Genomic DNA, 24059 nt, shown 5'->3' with positions numbered 1-24059 from the left:
CTTCCAGGGGAGTCCCCTTATGTAGAGTTTAAGCAGGCTTTCCAGAGCACTCACAGCAGTCAAATCAGGTGGCCAGATGTGGGCCAGCTATGCCTACAGAACCCAGATCAGACATAAAGAATATCTTCATATCGAAGATACACCTGTGTAAATCCAGAGTAACACTGTTAAACAGAGGTCAGCATCTGGTCCAGCACTTCCAGCATAGCTAGGTGAAAAGAACAGGATTTGTCCCTTTGGAATTTTGTATCAAAATCCTGTGAAACTTTGTGTAGTTTCAACACAAAACTAGATTCTCCTGTAATGTGGTGTAGGTTTTATAGCATGCACAAATTCCTCAACTTTGCTTCTACATATATATATATGAGCAAGGTTATCATTTAAAAATTCTCTTTGATATTTTTGTTCATAATCTAGATAGTTAAAGAAAACCAACAGACTTTGTTTTATTCTGTGTAGGTTGTTTTGCAGCACTCATCACCATAGCATGTGAGTGCCTTCCAGTAAGGCATTTAGCAACATGACTACACATCTGTCACTTGTTGTTTGTTCTCTCTTCTTCTTCCCACTGCATATGCAGTGGAATGTCTTGTCTTGGTAGGTTGGTTTGGTTTGTTGGTTTGTTTTTTAAATATTCATATTGCTATGTATTTACGTTCAAGAAGGCAAGGTCAAAGAAATATGCCTTGCACTTGAAGACTTCCTGTCTCTACACTTGAAATATGCACCCAGGACTGATCAAAAATCTTTTTCCTCTCTGAGCCCATGTGTGCTTGATATCATCATGGTAAAACTTTAATGTAGTGGTATTTATATGCATATACATCTTACTACATAGGAAGTTCAGAGGAAGAAAACTAGTACATGCCTTGGTTCTTACAGTATACTGCTTGTTACTGTTGCTGACTAAATTGTAAACGTTTTCAGGGTTCATTTTTTTAAAACTTTCACACATTTATCTGTTTCCGAATACATAAATGGTATGAAAATTTTAGGACTTATATGGTTGTGGTTTCAAGCTGTTTGGTTGATTTCATGAGAATAAATTATTTCATTGCTTTCTTAACTGGTGAGAAAACTTCTTCCCCCTCAGGGAAACTTGGTTTAAGTTATTCATAAACAAAACATTTTGAAGAAGGTGTTCTTTTTAATCCATGGATCACTTACTTCTGGAATATATTTATGTAAACGTTCATATGGATAATTTCTGTGCAGCAAAGTAAGTTAAATTGACAGTTTCCTCCTTTTCCTTAAAATCCCCACTCAGGTCATTGGAAATGCAAATATTATAGTATATGCCCTATTCTGAAGAAAATACAATTTCTTAACCTTAAAGCACACTATGTATTTTAAAGAGACTTCATTACAATAACCTCATCATCTGAGGATTATTTTATAAATGCAGATTTTTTTAACATTATATCTCTGTTGTGAAATCACTTTTAGTTGACATTTAACTAAGTTTTCAGTTTCCTTTCTCTTAGAGTTACTGAGCTGCTATTATGGTTTATATCTGTGACCTCATTTTCCTACAGATAGTGTGGTTTTGATGACACGAGGAAGTATTTTTTTTAAACCAGATACTAAATACTACTTTTTATTCTTCTCTACAGAGAGCAGGGGAGACAATCGGTGGAGATTCTGAAAGGTAATTTCTTTTTTGGCATCTTGCATTTGAATGTACAAAACTGTTGCAGTTCATATTCATTATATTTTAAGAAATTAGTTGTGCTTTTCACTTTTGTAGGGGTATATTTTGTTTTGTTTTTCTGAGAGACTGAAGTAATTTCCAGATTTTAGTGAGAAAAACATTATTTCTGTGAATATATTTAATGGCTTCCGCTGCAGATTGCTTCAAGTATGAACATGGTTTTTAGACTTAAAAGGTTTCTTGAACTTTTTTTTTAATTAAAATAGTTTCAGATATAAATGAAAATAAATTAAAGCAGTAATACAAAGTTGGGAGAGAAAACGTCTTCCCCTTTCCTTTTCTCATTTCTTATTTATAAGAATTAACGTTTCAAAAGCACTTTGAAGATGAAAAGTGTCACATGAATGTTTAGTAGTAGTATTTTTGGAAATCAACAATGAAATAGTCCTTTTTGTGAATATTTTTGTTCCATCAACACAAATATGTGAACTAATGTTTATCTTTCTTAGTATCTACCAGGGATAAGCAATTATTGTTCAATTTTGTTCTTTAGTGTTTGTATTTGGTCAAATAGAATACAGAGAAACACAAATAATAGTGACAATATCTTTGATTCATTTACAATTAGACTGATTACGCACAAAATATATAACCGATTACATCCAATAAACTACATTAAAAGAACATTGTTTGCAAAGTCAAATACTTGAACATTAGGAAATGCCAGAATGAAGGTTGTCCATAAGACATTAGTTGAGGTCCCCTTCTGCATATGCATTATGATACAGTCTTTAATTATGTGATCATAGTTTTTTTTTACCATGAGCCCTGTCTCATTTAGTGCACAGAATGGACAGTGCTCTGGAATGAAGCAGGATTATGTAGTGAATGAGATTCTTGTCTGTCCCATTTGTTGCAGAAGTTGGAAGACAATGAGGCAGGGGATTGCACGAGAGAAGGGACAGTCTCCTAATTAAGGAGGCTGAATGCCAGTTTAGAGAGCTGGAGTCTATCCTTGCCACAGAGTTCCTATTTGATGCTAGACATAACCACTTATGCCAAACATTTACACCACACTTGGTAACAGATTGTGTGTTCTTCCTTTTATGAGTGCGTAATGCGAGACTGCTGAGGCCAGGCTTGCAGAAGTGCTAAGTGCTCATAAAGGTTGCACAGGCAACCTTTATAGTGGCATTTCCTAACTTTTTGGTGCTTGACCTTGCAACCTTAACATTCTTTTAACATAGTTTTTTTTGTAATGTGATTTTTTAAAAACAAAAATAAAACCTCTTTCACATGGAACCATATTGACCCCCAACTTGAGTCATTTTATAATGGAAAGTGTCAGGCACCTTAACTCCCAGCAGCACTACCAGCTCCTCCAATAATTATTACAAATAACAAACCCATCCCCAAATATATTCAAAACTACCTGCCCAGATGCTATACAAACTATGGGTCAGATCTTTCAAAGACAACTGTGTGATGAGACCCATGCTCCTTGGGAAAGCACCATTGACTTCACTTGGGCTCTGCGCAGTCATAGACATCTGCCCATGCAGATCTTTGACCTTTATAACAATTTTTTTTATAATATATAACAGAATAGATACATATATAAAAAAAACCACACACAAATATGTTGAAAAACACTCCTGTTATGTGCAAAATATGAGACCCATTACACTATAGTGCACTGTATATCCATTAAAGAAAACAACTTCAAGTAAGTAGGCTCTCAAGTGAGCCTAAGTTGCTTATTTCCCTTGACAAGAAGGGCCTGGGAAAGTGCTCAGACTATTTTGTTGCAATTTCTTGTAGCTTTGGAACCCTATGTGTCAATGTGTGGATATCTATATAATAGCTGTTTTGTGGAAGCCAGAGGCTCAAGGGAGAAGGTTGCTGTTCCTTGTGGTTGATCCTGGGTTGCTCTTTTTTTCTAGCTGTGATTGTTGACAGAAAGAGGTTGCCAAGCAGTCTGATGCAGACATGAGGCCACAAAATAATCTCCCTGGGAAAAATCTGTGGGAGGGTAAAAAGCCAGTAGAAAACACTGAATGTAACTCACAGTTCCTGTCTACTTCTTTTTTCAAAAGGGAGAAATGTGCATGTCCATTGAGAGGATAGGGAATGGAATCCTCAGTTTCTGTGGATCCTAGTGATCTGCGAGCAATGTGACCACAGAGCCAAGCCATCACTACAAAGAGTATAGGCAAAGAGCCCTTCAGAGCTATTCTGCTTGTCTCCCCTGTTAGGGTTCTAGAAGGCACAAAGGAACAGTTATTTCTACTTAGAGAAATAAAAACTATTGAACATGTCTCACTAGGAATTCCTTCTTGTCTCCATTCCCTCTTACTCCTAGCTCTACCATTTCACCTAGCTCCACATTCCACCTATTGAGAGGCTTTCCTGACACGTTTTACTGCTCTGTGCAGAAAATAGTGGAAAGTTACATATGGTCAGGTTTTTTTATGTCTGGATCGTCGAGACTATGATTCTCCCCCCGCCCCCTTTCTTCCCCATCATCATTCTCCTCTGTTTCTTCATGCTGCTAAACACCCAGGTAGAAAAGCAGAAGAAAATGCTCCTTTATTTGTTGCCCAAGTATTCAAACCAAAAGGAAAGAAAATTATATTGTCCATCAAATTGCATGGGGATGTTACAGCTCAATATAGCTGCAAGTAACAAAAGTGCAGTGGAAACCTCATTTTCCAATTTCAGTCACAGTATTAGATGCCACAGTCTCCACAAAGCTCTCATGAACTGTCATTCCATACACAAGGAATCTTGTTTGTTGGGGAAGGGAATGCTCAGTTCTGTGGGGAAATTATTGCTAGCACAAAGTTCCATAGCAACTGTTCTTAGTGTTTTTATTCAGTGAATATCAGTAACTACTCACTGGTGTTTATCTAAAAATGGTATTAATCATATCCTCAGTAAATACTGCATGCTTAAAAAAATAAGTTATTTCAATCATTGTAATTAATGTTCAGGAGAAAAACAAGGAGAAATATTTTGTAGACTTTTTTTACATGTGCAGTATTTTCTTATATTTGCATTTAAAAAATTAGATACTTCTGCTATTTTATAAAAACAACAAGGAGTCTGGTGGCACCTTAAAGACTAACAGATTTATTTGGGCATAAGCTTTCATGGGTAAAAACCTCACTTCTTCAGATGAGCAAGAAGTAAAATTTCATATACTGTACAAGTATCAGAGGGGTAGCCGTGTTAGCCTGAATCTGTAAAAAGCAACAGAGGGTCCTGTGGCACCTTTGAGACTAACAGAAGTACTGGGAGCATAAGCTTTCGTGGGTAAGAACCTCACTTCTTCAGATGCAAGTCTTGCATGTGAAGAAGTGAGGTTTTTACCCACGAAAGCTTATGCTCCCAGTACTTCTGTTAGTCTCAAAGGTGCCACAGGACCCTCTGTTGCTATATACTGTACAGTATCTCTCATTACAAACATTTATTTGTATAATGAAATTTAAAGTCAATGGAGTTGCACCAGTAATGAATTTGGTCCCTTTTGTCTGTACTTTAATGGGTTCCACTTTACCACTTTAGAATGAGTGGTGCAGTCAATCATAGATCCATTAAGGCAGAAAGAAAACATTTGGTATCAAGTGCTGTGGGCAATATGTTACTACTTATGTTCAATGTCAAAAGTTGAAAACCTGAAATATAGGCTGCAATGAAGGTTTTAAATGACAAAGTTGTATCTTCTATGTCCTTTCAGATATATTTAGCAGTTTTAAATTATTTAAGATTGTGCTTGTGACCAGGGCCCTAGACCAAATGGTGCCCCAGGTGAGGAGCATCTTCGGTGCCCCCTCACCCCCATTTGTTAAACTTTTGAATACCTTATTTTTATTGCATTTGTAGCCCATTTCATGACTTTGATGCATGATCGGCATGCATGATCTATCCCTGTCGTATAAGACGATACATTTACACTTTCACAATTACACAATAAAACAAGGTTCATAATATCGCAGCTGGGCTCTCACTTCACTTCACTTCATTGTTATATCTCACTGACTGAGTGCCAATGCCCTGCCCCTTATATACCCACGAGGGCACGGCTGACAACATTTTAGAAGGTTCAAGGAAAATGTAGTTCTCAGAGTCTCGAAGGTTCCACAAGATTCGATATAGGTCTAGAACATTCTAGGAGGATAGTGAAAAATTAATCCACATACGGAATACCGGAAACATTTTATTTCGCACAGTCTATTTTCCCTTTTGTCGCTAACAACAAAAACAGCACTCCAAGACCGGCTCCCCAAGCGGTTGCCTTGGTCACCTGCACCTAAATCCAGCAATGCTTGTGACTTCTGGCACAAATAAACCTAATGTTAAAAGGTTAGTTTTTCTTCTTAGCTCCCTTGTCAGTTTTATATCTGAATAGAGCAAACTTTACACAGGAAATGATAAACTGAAAGTGCGTAAAAACCTATCTGTACATCTCTTAACTTATATTTAAGGGTCTTAATCTTCAGCTGGGACCAAACTGCACTTGGCATAGCTCAGGAGATGAGGCACAAAAGCTGGAGAATGCTTTTGCACACACATCCTTATCCTGGGGCCATCTGGTCACAAGTCTGGTCACTGGTATAAAAGAGTACGCTCAGAGATGCACAATTTTACATTGGTTTCTGATAGCCCCAAGGGAGTGGGTATTCTGGCTCCAACGGATCACCAGGGCTCAGAGACAACTCAGCCATACCCATCTTATGGTGACTGTGTACCACTTAAGGATGCCCATTGATGGGGAATCCTGAACTGCCAGTTAAGCCAGCATAAGTGTTGCCTTTTGCCCTTGAAATGGCACAAGTAGCCTTACCAAACCAGAGGATCTGTCCCAGAAATGTATATTGTCCTGCCAGTTTTAATGCAGTTCAGTTTTTCCACATCATACATAAGTAGATGCTCTGATTTTCCTTTGTTTCCTGTCACTTGATTTTAATTTTCATACCAAGTTAAAGGGGAAAAACATTGATGTTCATAGATAATATTGGTAAATCCTAGCAACTCCCCGTTGCCAGATCAGAAGTCACATTGCACCATTTTGTTCCCCAATTTGAAATTTAAAGCCTACCTTCTGTTGGTCACCAGCATTTAACTTGCTGGCCATCTGATATATATTTTCAGATCAAAAGGCAAGTTTTTATTTCCAACTTGTATTAGCCTTTGATATGTCTGATCTCTTGTAGAAAAGAAAGACACATAACAGCCATCTGCATACAAACAACAGGAACACGTGCAAACCTGTTCAGCAAGGACCCATGAACTTCTTCACTTAGTGAAAGCCTGTAGGTGGAATGTACTGAATCCACCATTGGTGGAGATTGTCATTGCCTGTCTTTGGGAGAACAAGATGCCAGTATCTCTTAAAGAAGCAATTCTTATGTCTCTTCTCAAGAAACCATCTCTTGACATTAGCTTTTTATTGGGTCTGACCTTTGTTTTTTTATTGATCCCAGAGTAGTTTTAGGCAATTAGTCACCTGCCCTAGAGGTTATCCTATGGTGGGTTTTACAGGAATCTGGTCTGTAACACTTTCAAGTCAATGACAATATAAGGCTATTATGGTACAAGGAAGTGGTTCTTCTGCCTTTAGTGTGTGGCTGTTACCCTTTTCAACATCTCTATTTTGTCTGTCCTAGATTGTGCAAATGGTCCAGATTAGGTCTTGTATGGGGGTCACTTGGTTGAGACTCAACCTGGATTAGACCGTGATAAAGTTTGTAGTCTTATTTTACCTCCATTGTTTGAGGAAGTTTGTCCACCATGTTTTAGTTCTTTAAATGCCCAGGTGGCAGTTGTGATCCAGAATCCATATTCTTTCAGATGCAGCCCTCACTACCAATAATATCCAAGTCTTCCTCTGAATCATCCATATCTTACTATTGGGCTATGACTCTTCCTGTGAAACCAATATTTTTATAGCCAATTCTATTATCAGAGACTGGTCTGAAATGATTGCTTAGTTGTCCATGAGAACTTGAACCCCCTCTTCCCTCCCCCAATACGCTATCAGATCTGGAAAATGTTTAAAAGTGGTCACTGACTCCATTTTTAAAAATTACTGAACTCTCTTAATTCTTCTATTCAAAAACCTTTTCGGCTTCTATCTGAAATTATTGCAACCACACCTAGATATGATATATCTGTCTTTAAGAACATAGAATTGTGTAAATAAAAGCTAGAAAGATGATGGGTCCACTGATCCAAGATTGCTTTTTTACCAACATTGCCCTTAGAAACTCTTTCAGTTTTGTGTGCCAATTTTCCATTCTCTCTCTCTTCCAACAAATGACACCTGTACTATAGTGTTGCCATTCAGAAACTATGCAACAAAACCAGTCTCTTTAAAAAGCTGATCACATAACATTTAGTCACCTCCACCTCCATTAGCAGCTTTTTTCTCCTTGTGACTTTCATAAATAAGAGAAAACTACAAGCTGGAGTCATCAGCAAATACTTTTGGATCTTGCTCATTGGTCAAATAATTTAATAAAAATAAGAGAAAGGATTAGCCTCCAGTTTGATCCCAGAGTTATTGGAGAACATACCTTATCTGTTTGTAATGCACTATAGAAAATTTTTATTACTATGGACAATAATTAATAATCATTTAAACTTCTATCCATTACCAGTGGAGTAGGCAGTAGCTAACCAGAGGTACAAAAAATGTATATTTCAACAAGATACGTTGCTGCCATCATCCAAGCTATATACCACTACTAGATAAATGGTAGAAGTGAATTAGTAGTAGGGATGTTTTTCATACTTCTGCAATATTATGTGGAAAATAAGATATAGTAGAAGAAAGCTAAAATCATGCTGATTTGACCCAAATTAGGCTGTCATTTTCTCTTAATCACAGAAGCTCAGGAGGATCCTCTCAACTTTTTCCTTTTTATTAGTCCCTTTATGGCTTTGTCACTAATTATTCCGTCGTCTCAGAAAGAATGGAACACAATTGAGGCCCATCAAATGCTGTTATTTAATCAGCCAAACAGGTGCCTGTGGAGTGATGTGATGTCACAATATTCAAGGTAATGTTCTTATCTTCTAGACCAAACTCGTGGCCATTCTTTCAAGATTTGTTAACTGCAGCCTGTCAGCTGTGGAGAAGCCAAAATGATAGCAGTTTTACTAGGAGTTAGAAAGGGGGTTAGGTTGCTCTGGCACAATTGTGACTTTTCCTTTAATGATAGATTTAATGACCTTGTAGGTGATACAAAGAGAAATCGGATGATAAAATTAGGTGAACTAAACTTTGTTCCCTGGTGTGTGTGAACGCCAGCTATGAGGCTCCACTTCTTCAGCAGCTAGTCACATGACCAAGGAATACTTAACTTATTAGCACAAATCCTCAGCTGGTGCAACTCCTTGGATTTCAATGTTGTGATGCTAATTTATGCCAGATGAAGAGCTGGCCCATAATAATATTTATAGGGCAGTTTTATTTATTTATATATTTATTTATTTTTAACTTTTTCTCTATTGAAAAATGAAAATCATGTTCCTAAAGAGGAATCAGAGTGGACTATGAATTTATCTTAATGGCACCACATGTAGAACAGCTCTTCATGTAGCCCTTATGTGGTGGTTCTGTATTAGCAGTTGCATTCATTTGGTGATATCTAGTACATGCAGAAATAACAAATTATTTCAATTTGTTAGGGGAATTGTTGTAACTAGGTTTTTTTTTTTTTTTTTTTTTTGGCATAGATAGAAAATGTGGGTTAATCACTGTACCAGTGATTCTTCACTCATAAATGGATATACTTGTCTTTGACATCAAGGATGCTTGGATTTTTGCAGTTCTGTCAGAGACATCTGGAATGTTAGAAATCCATTTGTATCAGCCACTTAAAATGGACTGTTTTAATCAGCACAGGTGCACTTCCTTTTTTTTTTTTTTTTTTAAGGCTTGTAAGGTGTGCAAATGAAGTTGAGGAAGTCTGTGCTAGTTGCAGAAGAGTCCTATGTAGCACAACTACTGGGAATATTTTTAAAAATATGTTTGTAAATTCTAGTTCTTATCCTTCAGACTATTCCAGCTACACAATCAAATACAGCTGATCAGCTGGACCACATTTTGTGGATTTCCTGTACCACACTGCACTGCCATTCCTGAAATTTCTGTATGATTTTCAGATACATCATTTCATTCCCTAGTGATTCAGCATATTGCAAAGGCAGATGCACTTAGTTCCAGAGATTGCAACATCACATCACTCTACAGGCACCTGTTTGGCTGATTAAATAACAGCATTGATGGGCCTCAATTGTGTTCCATTCTTTCTGAGATGAAGGAATAGTGTCAGTGATACAAAGCCAGAAAGGCACTAATGAAAAGGGAAAAAGTTTGTGGGGATTCTCCTGACCAGCTGTGATTAAGAGAAAATGACAGCCCAATTTGGGTCAACTCAGCATGATTTTTGCTTTCTTCTACTATACTGCACATAATATTGCAGAAGTCTGAAAAATCCCTACTGTTATTAATTCAGTTATATCTGATGTTTTACAGGTGAAAACTCAGATGACTGGAGTCATTTGAGCTAATCCAGTTAGCAACTTACATAACTATTTCTGACTGTTTACTGCAGCCTTCATTAACCTGCCTCAGGGATGTGCTAACTTTTGGCTCACAAAGCAATAGAACTACCATGGATTAAAGAGGACACATTTGATAGAATAATTTTGAAATCATCAGCATTAAAAACTGCAGATCCAATCCTGCACTCATTACTTAGGCAAAACTAAAACTGAAGCCAAATGTGATTGTAGCATTGTGTCCTGTGTGTTTATAGAAGCTGTGGTCTAAGTTACACCCTTCCTTTTTAGGAGAACCACATGTAACTTAGTCTGTATGAAAACATCTATATCTAAAGTCGGCAGTCTAGCTCCTGGATTCAATATGTTTGGATATATTTATTAGCAATGGGTGAAATTCAGATGGTTTGGATGTACCGTTCTAATAGGTCCTGTAAAATTGTGGGTGCTTATCCAGTAATATATCTATATCTTTTGAGGCCTACTTTCTGCTTTTTCTCTTGTTTCTGACATAATTATTTGTATGACCTCTTATCTCTCCCTCCTCACCTAACCACTTCCTTCTCCCATCCCTCTTCTTTCCTCTGCTCCCATAACACTTTTTTAAAATCCCAACAAACACGGTTCCTAGAACTCTACTGCCATCATTGATGACACTGGTGTTGTCTATAAAACTGGTGGCAATACACTAGAATAAACTTAGTGAATTAGTGGAGTTTCCTTTACGACTAGCCTCAGATCCATGTTTTAGGGGGGCTTTCCTGTACTGAACATTCAAAACATTTAAAGCTCACCCAGCAACTTGTACTGAAAGATATCACCATTGCCTGAGTTTTTGGAGGATTATGTGAAAAGTGTTTGTGGTATTAGTCCAATTTGTAGTGGACAGGGGTCATTACCAAAGCCAACAGTAGGCATACGCAGACTAAGCAATTGCTTAGGGGCCCCAAGCAGCTCAATTAACTTTTTATTATAAGAACTTGCCTTAAGGGGAGCAAAAGTATTCCTGTTTAGGGCCCCCAATGGGCTAGCACCAGCACTGGTCATCATCAGAAATAGTACCCTTGTAAGTCTCAGCAGAGAGGCCCAATAATAGAGACTGAACAACAATCTGTATAGAGCAGGGATTAGGCACAAAGGGAAGCTTTTATTGCTCCTGCCCAAGTTGTATTAAGTTCAGTGAATACATGGAAGATTTCAATCCCCTAACTAGTTAATTCAGTATCTTTCCATGAGTATTTCCTATAAAAATGAAAGATTAATTTTGTGACTAAATGGATTTAGGACATTTTGTTTAAAGTTACAAAATTCTGTTCTAAACTATTTACTTTAAAAATAGTACTTTGTAAATGGATTTAATGTTATTATATGACTTTCTAATAAGGATTATCCTCTGCTTCTGTCCAAGCTGCTTTTAGTACACCTATGAGTCAAAATGTTGTTAATTTATCAAGTTTAAATATCAGAAATAATTTTCCTTTGACCTTTGTTCCTCTGCTTTTCTATTTTCTTCAGCTTATCTATGGATGTTTTGCTTGAGAGTATGTGAATTTTACATAGTGTGAGCATTGTCTCTGCAATTTGCCTTACATGTGCTTTCTTTGTAAGCTACACTTATGTCCTATGTAGCTAAGCTTCTGACATTTCTATTTATCTCACCAACACATTACATATGCTTTCAGTTTCATTTCCAAAGTGTTGTTTTTTTCTTACAGGGCTCTCTACACTTTGATATTGACTCTTCTATAGCTACTAATTACTTTTAAGCCTCATAATAATCTGAATTTAGAAGAGAAGATAGTCACAACACTGCTTATAGTGAAAACAGCACTAAGGAACAGTTGCCAAAAGAAAAGAAAAAACAATTTGAAACTTCACCCACGTAATTGTACGTAATGGTAAATTTTCAGGACTTATGTAGAATTCATGCTACATATGTTTTTGAAACTGTTCACCATGGTCGTTAAAGTGAATGACTCTCTTTGCCACTGAATGTGAAAAGAAATTACTTTTAATCAGACACATAGCTAGGAATGGAAAATTAGGTGGGCCCCAATTTATGGTGGATGGGCAGTGACCAAAAGTCTGATATCACAGCAAATCATTTATGTTGCAAATTACTTAAAACAATTAAGTCACCACATGCATTAAATATTGTCCGTGTTACAGCCATTTAACATAACATAAAGTAGAGTCTACATAAATCTGCAGAAAGAACAGGAGTACTTGTGGCACGTTAGAGACTAACAAATTTATTTGAGCATAAGCTTTCATGGGCTACAGCCCACTTCTGTAGCCCACAAAAGCTTATGCTCAAATAAATTTGTTAGTCTCTAAGGTGCCACAAGTACTCCTGTTCTTTTTGCGGATACAGACTAACACGGCTGCTACTCTGAAATAAATCTGCAGTAAATGTACTTAGAAAAGTCAAACAAGCGGTGTCACCAAACCAACAAAAATGTAATAATTTTAAATTTTAACCAATTACTAAATGAAATGAAAGTCCATAAAGAACTTATCTTGCCTAGCTAGTGTTCCTCCCACCACATCACAGAAATGGACAGGGACACATACACACACACACACAGAGGTGACACACGCATACAGGGAAAACATGCACACACACACAGGGACAGCTGTGTCTCACATGCAGGTGAGTGCGCACACACATACATGGACAGCTCATACACACATGCTTACAGGGACAGTGCATGAACACACACTGCCTACGAGGGAGGGAGCAGCCAGGGGTTGCTGCCAAGGTTCTAGCTCTCCCAGGGCTCCACACTGCCAAAGGATTCTGTGGGTAGGAAGGATCTGGCAGAGCTGCCAGAGCGTAGCTTTCCGAAGGACTGGAGCATATCTCCATCCTGGATTTTAGGTGCCAGAGCAATGCTCCAGACTGCTTTGGAAGCACTGCACCCCATCATTAACCCAAACCTGTTAATGAATGCCCCACCCAGGCATACTCATGGCTATACCCTGCTTTTAACATGAACAATATAAACTATTAAGGAGTGGTTACTCCATGTGTGAATTGACTGTTTTTCAAAGTATTTTATCACATTAAGTTTTCAGATGTAAAATGATTGTTACTGTAGGTGGAAGCAAAATTACAAGACTAAAGGTTAGCAATGCAGTGTGATGTAAGACTGACTTCAGTTGTGAGTGAGGTGTCCTTTGTGAGATCTCAAAGAAACATCTTTCAAGTATGGTTCTACTCTGAAAAGTAACTTTATTAAAAACCTGCTCCGTGAAAAGAAGTGCCAGTTTTGCAGATTCAAGCTATAATCTGAATGCCAAAATCAGTTCTTTCTGGGTCATGCATTACCAACAATAAAGATTTTGCAATCAGAATTTTGTTACAAATACTGTTGATATGCAAGCCAAAAGAGAATCTAGGTCAGTCGGTAGAATTAATTAGTAGTCAAAATTATCTTAATAATAATACAAATTATTATAAAATAGGTAGATAAATTTCTAAGTATGCACAGAGAGCAGATTGATTAGGATGGGGCCATTTTTACATAGTCACTTTTTCAGGGAAAAACTGTACTTTCATATAACAGAGTTTCTTAAACACTTCCACTGAGATCATCATAAACTCCAAAGTCAAAAAGGAATTAAAGGAATGGAATAGGACTTCATTATCAATATACTCCTGAAGGTATAGGTTAGATCCACATAAACTGTCTCCAAAGGAGTCACACAATTAAATGCATTGCAACATGTAAAAACAACTAGATGAGATAAAGGTGAAGGGACTAATTCTGTTCTCACACTGGTGGAATCCCACTGAATTCAGTGAGAGTAAAATTTGGCCCTAAGTTTTTATTCCAGTTTCTTATATAACTTGTGAGGCTGAGCATGATCAAAGATCTTCCAAGGAGTTCAAGCTGAATCCAGTCAAGAACCTAAGAAAAGATTCTTAATCTCCACATAAGACTGTGTTGCAGAATGGTATTTTTCCTGTGTAAGGCAAATTTATGTCTGTGCTTTATGTAGACTAATTGTTTTAAACATTTTAATAAATGTTTAATATAACAATAATTAATAAAGACACTATTTTGGAAACCAAATTTAACAGTACAACCTGTAGGGAAAAGCCACAGCATGTATGGCTCCAATTTTTCGGGCACAGAAATCCATCAAATTAAAAGCCTATAGTCTGTCTCCTCAGCAACATCAGACTCAAGAGGAGCAGGAACTAACTTGGAGGAAAAGAGCTGTGGCAAGCACATCTGGGTTCCCTCCACTAATGCCTCAGGCTCATAACCCGAAAGAGCATTGGCTGCAGCCAAGTCAGCATCAGGCCAGCTCTTCAGCTACTGACTCCTTGCTAGGAGAGAGAAGTGGGATGCAGACTTCTTACATTGGCAAACCAGCTTCCCCTCTTAAAAAATGTCTGACCTAATTCTGGCTTATTATGCCCCAGTACTCCCACCACTGCAATCAATGGATCCACTTAAAAGGGAGACATTTTTGCTAGCCACAAGTAAAGGATGTGCCTCCTGCAGGAAGACATACACTATTGAGAAGTCTTTCTGCAGCTTCAAGACCAGGGGATATGTGTCTTGTCTTTCATATGCCTTCTGAGGCTTCAAGATTAGGTCTATCTTTTACCCCTGTGAGCCTCCATCTTTCTCAACATCTCCACTCTTCATCCCATCTCCAGTTCCTTCCACTTTATCACAACAGCTGGACACCGCCCCTTCTGTACCATTGGTATGCTGGCTAGAGCTGGTTGAAACTCAGAATTTCCTGGGAAACTCTGACATTTCAATATTTGTTTTTGTTCAGAATTGGAACCAAGCAAAATACTTTTGAAATTTTCTGCAAAATAGAAATTTTAGAAAATGATATTTCAGAAAAATGTGGAAAATTCATTTTAAAACCATTTTTATTTTCATTTTTCAATATTTTATTTTTACATTATTTCATGCCATACCAGTAGTAATAATGCATAAGGAGACATCATATGATGTTCTGATTATTTTATTTTTAAAATCAATAAAAGCAGGTGCTACTTACTACTGATTGAAACATCTGATGTTCTTTTCTAGATCCAAGTTCTCCCGTTTGCATTGTAATTAAACAGTTTGATACTTTGAACAAGAAAGGAAGTTAAGCCCTCAGTGTACTAATTAGAAGAGCAGCTGTTTTCAATACCCTAGAATAATTATTCTAGGCTAAAATAAGGATATCTTCCCCCTCAACTCTTCCTCCTTCTCTTCTTTGACAACTGTCCTCAGAAAAAGGAAGACTAAGAAGAACTCAGCCAAAATGAGATTATATAGATTACTTGGATCTGGTCTAGTTAACATAGTAGGGCTCTTTCATCTCTAACTTCCTTGATTCCCTAACTTCTATGGAGAGAATTTCCTCCTCTGAAGTGGAGGAGGAGATAGGCTGCCTCTTCTTCCAACGTGATCACTAGATAAAAATGTCTGAGGAATCATTTTAATTGGAGGGAAAGTATTTCATGCACATAAGACCTTAAATAATTATCCTGCAGATTATTAAAGCCCTAGAAATTGACTCTGAAGGCAAATTTGATAAGGTACCAAAGACGACCTTTCAAAGATGAAAATAAAAAATAAATAAGGTTGGCCAGGCAGAGGCACTGACTTTGTAATTGACCGGGGGTGCTCAACTCCCCCCCCCCCCGCCCCGCCCCAGGACCCAACCCCACTCCACCTCTTCTGCCAAGGCCCCACCTCCACCCTGCCTCTTCCCACCCCTGCCCTACCCCATCCCACCTCTTCCTGCCCCCACTCCACCCCCACTCTGCCTTTCCCCCCAGTACCTCCTGCATGCCACTGAACAGCTGAACACAGTGGGCAGAAGGCGCTGGGAGGGAGAGGGAGGAGCTGATCGGTGGGACTGCCAGTGGATGCTGAGCACCCACTATTTTTTTCCATGGGTGCTCTGGCCCCGGAGCACCCACAGAGTCGGCACCTATATGATGACCAAGTATTCCTGAACCTGAGAGGATATTGTAGACCCTGGACAGCTAGCACCGAAAAACATCTGTTTATAGATTTGCCCTAAAACTTCACAAGGTGCCTTCAGATGATATTCCTAAAATAGGGTGACCAGATGTCCCGATTTTATAGGGACAGTCCCGATGTTTGGGTCTTTTTCTTATACAGGCTCCTATTACCTCCCACCCCCTGTCCCAATTTTTCATATTTGCTGTCTGGTCACCCTATCCTAAAATCACCCTAAGAAGGTACAGCTTTATTTTCTGGTTGTATGACACTGTAAATCTTTACTTGAACAGGACTCCTCAGTTCAAGAAAGCAGATTCATTATTCATATTGTATGTTGCCCATAAAAGAGGAGATAAAATATTGACACTGACATGTTCCAGATGGGTCAAAGCAGTGACTTAAAGAAACAGTCAGGAAAAACTTTTCCCAGCAGGACTGAAGTACTTTATAGCAGTCTCATGGGCAGAGAGAAAGAAAGCATTTTAAGACAAAATGTGCTGTGCGCTGTTTGGGCTCCTGCACATTCCTTATCAAACAGTACATTTTGAGCATTTCCTCATTTCCAGGTGCCTCTTTCAACCCCCAAAATCTGCAGGCTGCTCTGATCTCCTAAATCTTTCCTTTAAACTTCCATTTCTTTTTATCACTTCATCAGATGTATAGAATGGAACATATAGTAAGAAGATATATATACATACAGAGAACATGAAAAGGTGGAAGTTGCCATACCAACTCTAAGAGGCTAATTAATTAAGATGAGCTATTAGCAGGAGAAAAGAAACTTTTGTAGTGATAATCAAGATGGCCCATTTCAGACAGTTGACAAAAAGGTGTGAGGATACTTAACATGGGGAAATAGATTCAATTTGTGTAATGACCTAGCCACTCCCAGTCTCTATTCAAGCCCAAATTAATGGTATCTAGTTTGCATATTAATTCAAGTTCAGCAGTTTCTTGTTGGAGTCTGTTTTTGAAGCTTTTCTGTTGCAAAATTGCTACCTTTAAGTCTGTTACTGAGTGACCAGAGAGGTTGAAGTGTTCTCCTACTGGTTTTTGAATGTTATGATTCCTGATGTCAGATTTGTGTTCATTTATTCTTTTGCATAGAGACTGTCCGGTTTGGCCAATGTACATGGCAGAGGGGCATTGCTGGCACATGATGGCATATATCACATAGACACTCTCTACGCAAAAGAATAAATGATCCTGAATACCAATCAGTCCTTTTAGTTGTTCCTAAGTATGGTAATGTCAATTCAGCACACCAAATTGTTCACATAAAGCACCTTATGCAGTAGCTAACATTGCTTTATTCAAATATGCTACCTGTAATTTGGCATAGGGAGGCTGTGGGGGGAGATGGGCAAGAAGTCTTCCCCTGTTTGTACCAGGGCCAAGTACAATAGTGATCTCTCTGAGCATGGATTGGTAGTCTTGCTCCCTCTCTTCACTGACTTGCCAAGCAGGATCAGTGCATCAGGGCACTAACTGATGCCATCTTAATGGATGGTGCAGAGCGTGCACTAGCTCCAGAGAGATTCTGCGTCTTGAAAGGCAAATCCTCCTGATGCTTCCCCAGTGTGGTGTGGCTCCAACCTGCACCCTACAAAAGGCTGTCTGCAAATTGTACCACAGAACCTGTGGAAAATAACAGCAATAGCAATGAGTTCAATACCAGCAGGAATAAGGCCCTAAATAGAGATTATGTTGTGGTAGTTAATTCAGTTTTCATTTTCTGTCTAAAAGTGAATCCCCAGTTTCCCTGTCATAGGCAGCTTCTGGGTCTGGAAGAACTGGCCATGATGACCACTGTTTTCTGAGGGCAGGTGTTGCATACCATGTTTGCCAGCTAAGAATATAATGCTAGGTCATTAGTGGTAGAGTATGTTTGGGGCTTTCTGAATCTCTAGGTTGTTCTTCCCTCTCTGGACTTCCTTATTTTGATCTCTCTGGAGTGTCTTTTATATTCTTGCCGATTTCTCTGTCAAGGAGATGAGAGGCACGCACAGATGCTTGTTTATTTACTATGAAAATGGAGAGAACAGAGAACCTATTTTAGGTATGTGTCAATGCTTTATATGTGTCTTGTTGGTGTGATAATATGATTCTCTGAAAAACTCAAACGGAAAGATTTAGAGAGGAAAAGTCAGAGAGGTCACCATCTGTGTCATTACATGTCCTACTAAGCAGTGTTTTAGCAGCTATAATGTGAGGGAAGAGTTGCTGAATGGCACGTTAGAGAAGTATTGACTGTAACAAATTATGAGGGCTCATGAAACAGTGTTAAAAATTCTGATACAGGATGATAAGAATGAGAGAAAAGGTTTAGGATCTCCTCTCAGTGATAAAAGTGTTACCTACCAGTCCTGTCAATTTAGTCTTTTGGCACCACAATTGCTAGTATCAGTGTATATGTAAGTGTCCTTACATGTTGCTAAAATAAAGGCACAGGAAATAACACAAATTATCCCTGTTATGACTGTATAATTATACGGGAGAAAATGACAAATTTACATAGCTTAGTGTGTTGAATAAATTATTTGTACAGGGCACAATTGAAACACATGTCTACAGACTAACACATCATAAAACATAGGTGACATTTAAAGCAAAGCTCACAATTTTAACTGATATTACTTTATTTTTTCTGAAGAAGCCAAGAAAATGCTGCTTTATGTGAATAAAAATGTTCTATCTACCTGTCATGATGTCTGGAGTAGTTCATAACTGAGAGTGCCAACCTCAGGGCAGACTGTCAAAAAGCAGGACAGACACCCCAAACTGATTGCATTTTCTATAATTAGATTTCACCAACCCAGTAACAAATGTGAACTCCCAAAGTACTACAATAGCCTTATAATGGAGTCACGGACAGTCCCCTTTGACACTCCAGGCTATCTTGCTACCCAGGTAAGATGGACTATGTGATAAATTGTCACTTATACCAAAGATCACAAAATGTTCAGATTGCTCCCAGTCCCAAAGATCAGTCACTTACCCCAGGTCAATTTGTACTTTAGATCTCACACCAAAGACAATGCTTGAAGCCAATCCTGTGGTAAACTAAGTAAAAGTATATTAACTAGGAAAAAGAAAAAGTTATTTATAGGTTAAAGCAAGCAAGCATATATACACAATGAGTTTCAGTCTGTGATTCAAAAGGTGACAGTTGTAGTAATCTGTCAGTTCAAATTTATTTCAGGACTAACCCATGCCAAGCAGCATGGGGGTCTCTTTGCTTATGTCTAGGAATCTTTGCCCCTCACAGTACAGACAGCATAAAGGAGATTCAGTTTCTCCTTATCAGGGATTTTTATCCCCTCCACTCCAGGGGCCAAACTGATGGGATGAGTTCATGCACAGGGCCGTCCTCCTTGGAGGTAATTAGGAATGCAGTCAACAGGGATTCTCTCCTTTGATGCTACACCATAGCTCATTTGCCTTCAACAGGCCATCTTGTACGCAGGATGAGCCCTTTGCATTAATGCTTCATTTCCTGTTTGGTGAGTTACACAATAACAGAGATTTACAATGCAAACACTCAATATAACGTTACACCATGGGCTATAGAGGTTACAAATGAGATTAATGCATGCAGCATCCTACAAGCATTTTATCAAGTCTAAACATTATTACATTGATAAGAATGTGTTTATCTAATAGCTATTTTAATAATGCTAACACACAGGTAAGGAAGACAGGTTTCCAGCTATGTATTTGCAAGTGTTCAGTGAGGCCTGGAGCCTTGTCATGAGCTGGAACCTGGTCTGTCAGCATCATACTAACCAACCAACCAACTATATCTTCTGGTGCCCTCTTTTGGCCTGAAGGTTGCAATGGCTGGTATGGCCCTCTTCCAGCCGTATAAAGTCCCATTGGTACAAGACACAGATATCAAGGTGATGCATACTGCAAAGAATTTACGACCTAGTACATACAAGACTCATTAAAGACACAGAGGAAAGAGTCACTTCAAATAATTTTTTTAAATCTATTTTTGTCAATATTTGCATTAGCTAGACTTCAGTTAATTAACTTTGAAGATTGTTAGGACAAAGACTTGCAAAGGGATCAGACTTTCTTACACTGAATTTGTCTCTTTGTAAATCAGAATGTTGAAGATGGACCTGGATTTGTTTTTAATACTTCAGTTGTATAAACTGCATATATTAGCTATATTTTCAAAGTGCTGCACAGAAATTTAGCTACATGATTTGCATTTACCATCACTGGGAGTGATGCAGTTAAATCACTAAACATGCCTGAATATATGTCATTTTTATTCACATTCTGTTTGTTTTCATTTACATTCTAAAATCTTCTTCATCTCTGTCATAGGTACGCTAGTTCTGCCAGTGACCGTCAAGGGAGCACATCCATGAGGAAGGTAAATAATTATTGCACTACCTTAAAAACAAAAATATTCCAACCAATCTAATTTCATTATTACATATTACTTATTTGTTTGTTTGTATTATAATAATGCTTAAGAACCCCGGTCATTGTCCAGGACCCCATCGGCGCTATACAATCCCAGAACAAAAAAGCCAGTCCCTGTCCCAAAGAGCTTACAATCTAAGTTTCACTGTTATATCTTGATGTAAAGAATACTCGGGGTATTATAGTCTTTGAGTTTTGTCTATACTGATGAAAGACTTGAAAAGTCAAGATTTCTCAAGTAATACAGAAACGATGAGCAACATTATAGTTACAAAAAATGAGTAGTCCAGGGCATGCTTTAAAGCTCAAAACATTGAAAGTGCATTCAAATTACCTGCAAAGATGGTGGATTAGGCATTGGAAGGAATCTTGTAAATTTTCCAAGGCATGCATGAGTATGGGAGAGAGGTTTACTTTATTTTGTCCTTATATTTCTAAAATTCTCCACTGCATGTGATTTTTAAACAATGCCAGGATTTTTATATCAAAATGTCTCCATTCCCTTCTTTAGGCCAAAGTTTTGGCTTGCCCTGTATGTCCTACCAGGGACTCAGGAAATAAAAAGGACCCCTCAATCTCCTACGCTGTCTATCTGCCTTACAGATTACTGTGCAGGGCTGGGGAGCAGCTCCTGCAAGACCACTATTCACCACTCCAACCCCATGCAAAAGAGGGTTGGGAGTAGGAGGAACCCTAACTCTTCCTCCTAATACACCAGCTGGCACATCTGTGCCCAATTACTTCCCCCAGGAGCAATGGAGAAGAGGAAATTTTCACTTTGCATCACAATTCAGTTCCTAGTCTCTTTCTGGGTTAATGTAATTATGCTGCCCCATATCTCGTGGTACCTATACATTCAAGCCCTACATTGTTTATTTTGTTTATTAATTACTTTAAATGTAATAAACAGATAATAAGGTTGAATTTAAATAATGGTACTTACTTCATCTGTAAATCTCAAAGTGCTTTACGAAGGAGGTCAGTATCATTATCCCATTTTACAGACAGGGAAACTACAGAATGGCACAGAGCAGTAAGGCAACTTGACCAAGGTCACCTAGCAGATCAGTGGCAATTCAGGAATAGAACCCAATTCTCTTGATTCCTAATCTAGTAATCTGTCCACTAGGCCGCATGTATTCTTTTAAAACACTTTAGCTTTAATCCACCTAAATATATAGCTTTAAAATCATGTCTACATAAGAGAAAATTATATTTGATTGTCTTTGTTGATTTTTGTCCATGGTTTCTTTGGTCAGAATTCAGCCTTCAGATACAACATGCAAAAATTCTGTTGAACTCAATGGAAGTTGCAGCCACATAGCTGAGGGCAGAATATAGTCCTCTGCCAGACTGCTATGAGTTTTCATTTCCTTCTGGTTATGTGCTGCGTAGCACACATACTTAATAAACAGAACTGAAGTGCGCTGGACAAAATGCCTTGGTGTCTAATCGCTTTTTGCTTATTACTTGAGTTTGCATTCTGTTCAAATTAAGATCAACATTTATAGCAAATTGTATAAGCAAGTGGATTTGGTGATTAAAGTTTTCTTCAAACTTTGAAACAAGAAACAGACTTTTAAAAGCTCCTAAGAATTGATTGATAACATCACACCTTTACATCTTAGTCTAGATAAGGCCTGGGAAAAGGTATAAAGGGCTAGTCCCTGGTACTGGGATTTTCTGTAAGAATGATGACCATTTATAATAATGAAAGACTTCCCAATTAAACTCGTTGTTACTTAAAATCTATATCTCAGAATGAGGATTAGAAAAACCTGAGAGAGGACAACATGCCATCTGCAAGAATAGGCATGTATGCAAGTAGCTAGAAGACTGCAAGTAGCTAGAAGACTATGAGTAGATGACATGTTTTTTGTGGCCAGATTTCCAGTTTTTAACAGCTAAACATGTGAGGCCTTATGTCTTCACCATATAAAAGATGCTTTTTTAAATCAAGACAGCTGACTCAATGTTGCTGAGAGATTAGAGACTGCTAGGAGTGAGCAGGCTCTATCAGGGAGTCCTGGGAGTTAGGAATCAGACTCCAGCCACGTGGGGCCTGGGAGTGGCCTGCCAAAGCAGGCGAAGTCCAGGCAGGAAGGAGAGAAAGAAGCTCCAGGGAGAAAAAACAGGAATCTTTGTTTGTGTGGACTTTTGGATAGACTTAAAATCTTTATTTTTAATGTTTGTTCAAGTAATAAAGCACAATCAGAGAAGGGATGGGAATAGACAAGTGATTTTTAGTTTCTTGAACAATCCAAGAAGGGAAATGAGACAGGCTGCCTGTAGGCCATGAGGGACGCAGTGGACACTTCTGGCCCACTACAATGACATATTCTGTGTGTTTTTCATTGACTTGCAGAAACAGTGTCACCATTCTCATGGACCACTGTAAATAACTATTTTCCTTTTTTGTCCTAGTCTGACATTTCAGGGCATAAAAAACACATTACCTTCTGAACAAATTGAAAGATAACATGTCATTTCCAAGAATTTCTGTGCTATCTGGCACATAAAACTAGTGATCATTTGCAAAACCAGATGCACATATATATATATATGTATGTATGTATGTACACACAAATATCTGTGTAATGTTACTGTTATCAGTGCAACTTTAGTTTAAGGATAATCTTTTATTGCCTGATTCTAAAAATAGTTACTCTAGGTAATTCCACACCACTATTTAAAAATCTTTAATTTTTTTCTACATGATCATACTCCCAGATGGACCTAACGTTTGGTAGTTTCGGGCTAAATAATTTTAAGGAGAAACAGGAAGGCGATCCTGAACAATATAACATGGTTCACAAATATCTTTTAATGGATGAGGAACAATAAGAAAAGAAAGGGATTAAATCAAACAGCTATAATTGTAGCTACTACTTGGATGTTTTCAGGTGACAGTAAGAATAATTTGCTTAAAGAGGCCTGATGTAAGTTCCTAGAATTGGCCTGCATCTCTGATACTGGTTGTTTGTTATAGTTATTTTCAAAATGGGAGCTACACTATTTTAAAATATACTCATCAACGCCTTGCATAAAAAATGAATTTTAGGGTTTAATCTTCAATTCAACATTTTTTTTCTTATCCTATAACCAATATAGATTACCAAGATGGGGAGTATCTAGACTATGTTGGGCCTGATTCTCCACTGCTGTATGTCTTGTATAGTAATTCACCTCAATGCAAAATGAATATCCTAGTGGGTAAAAAATATTAAAATTCTGATCTGATAATGTGTCTCCCATTGTGCAGTGTAATTGACTACACAGGTGCCAAGGAGTAGAGAATCAGGCTTTTGCAGACAGGTCCTCTGCTAGTGTAAATTGGTGTAGCTCCAGTAAAGCTGAGGAGCTATATCTGAGTATCTGTCCCCTTGTGTCTAGTTCATGACAGA

The 24059-nt window shown here is 38.1% G+C and overlaps 1 protein-coding gene across 1 annotated transcript in view; it reads left to right on the top strand.

Moving 5' to 3' along the window:
• The window catches only part of LOC101942787 (connector enhancer of kinase suppressor of ras 2-like), a 547551-nt gene that overhangs the window by 436559 nt on the left and 86933 nt on the right, over positions 1-24059 (top strand). The window contains exons 14-15 of the mRNA XM_065556812.1: positions 1614-1648; positions 20554-20602. Coding sequence (XP_065412884.1) covers positions 1614-1648; positions 20554-20602 — 84 coding nt within the window. The remainder of the gene's footprint in view (positions 1-1613; positions 1649-20553; positions 20603-24059) is intronic.

This window comes from Chrysemys picta, chromosome 9 (assembly GCF_011386835.1).
Source record: "Chrysemys picta bellii isolate R12L10 chromosome 9, ASM1138683v2, whole genome shotgun sequence".
NCBI lineage: Eukaryota > Metazoa > Chordata > Testudines > Emydidae > Chrysemys > Chrysemys picta.
The sequence above is the reverse complement of the archived record's forward strand: the minus strand, read 5'-3'. Positions and strand labels throughout refer to the sequence as shown.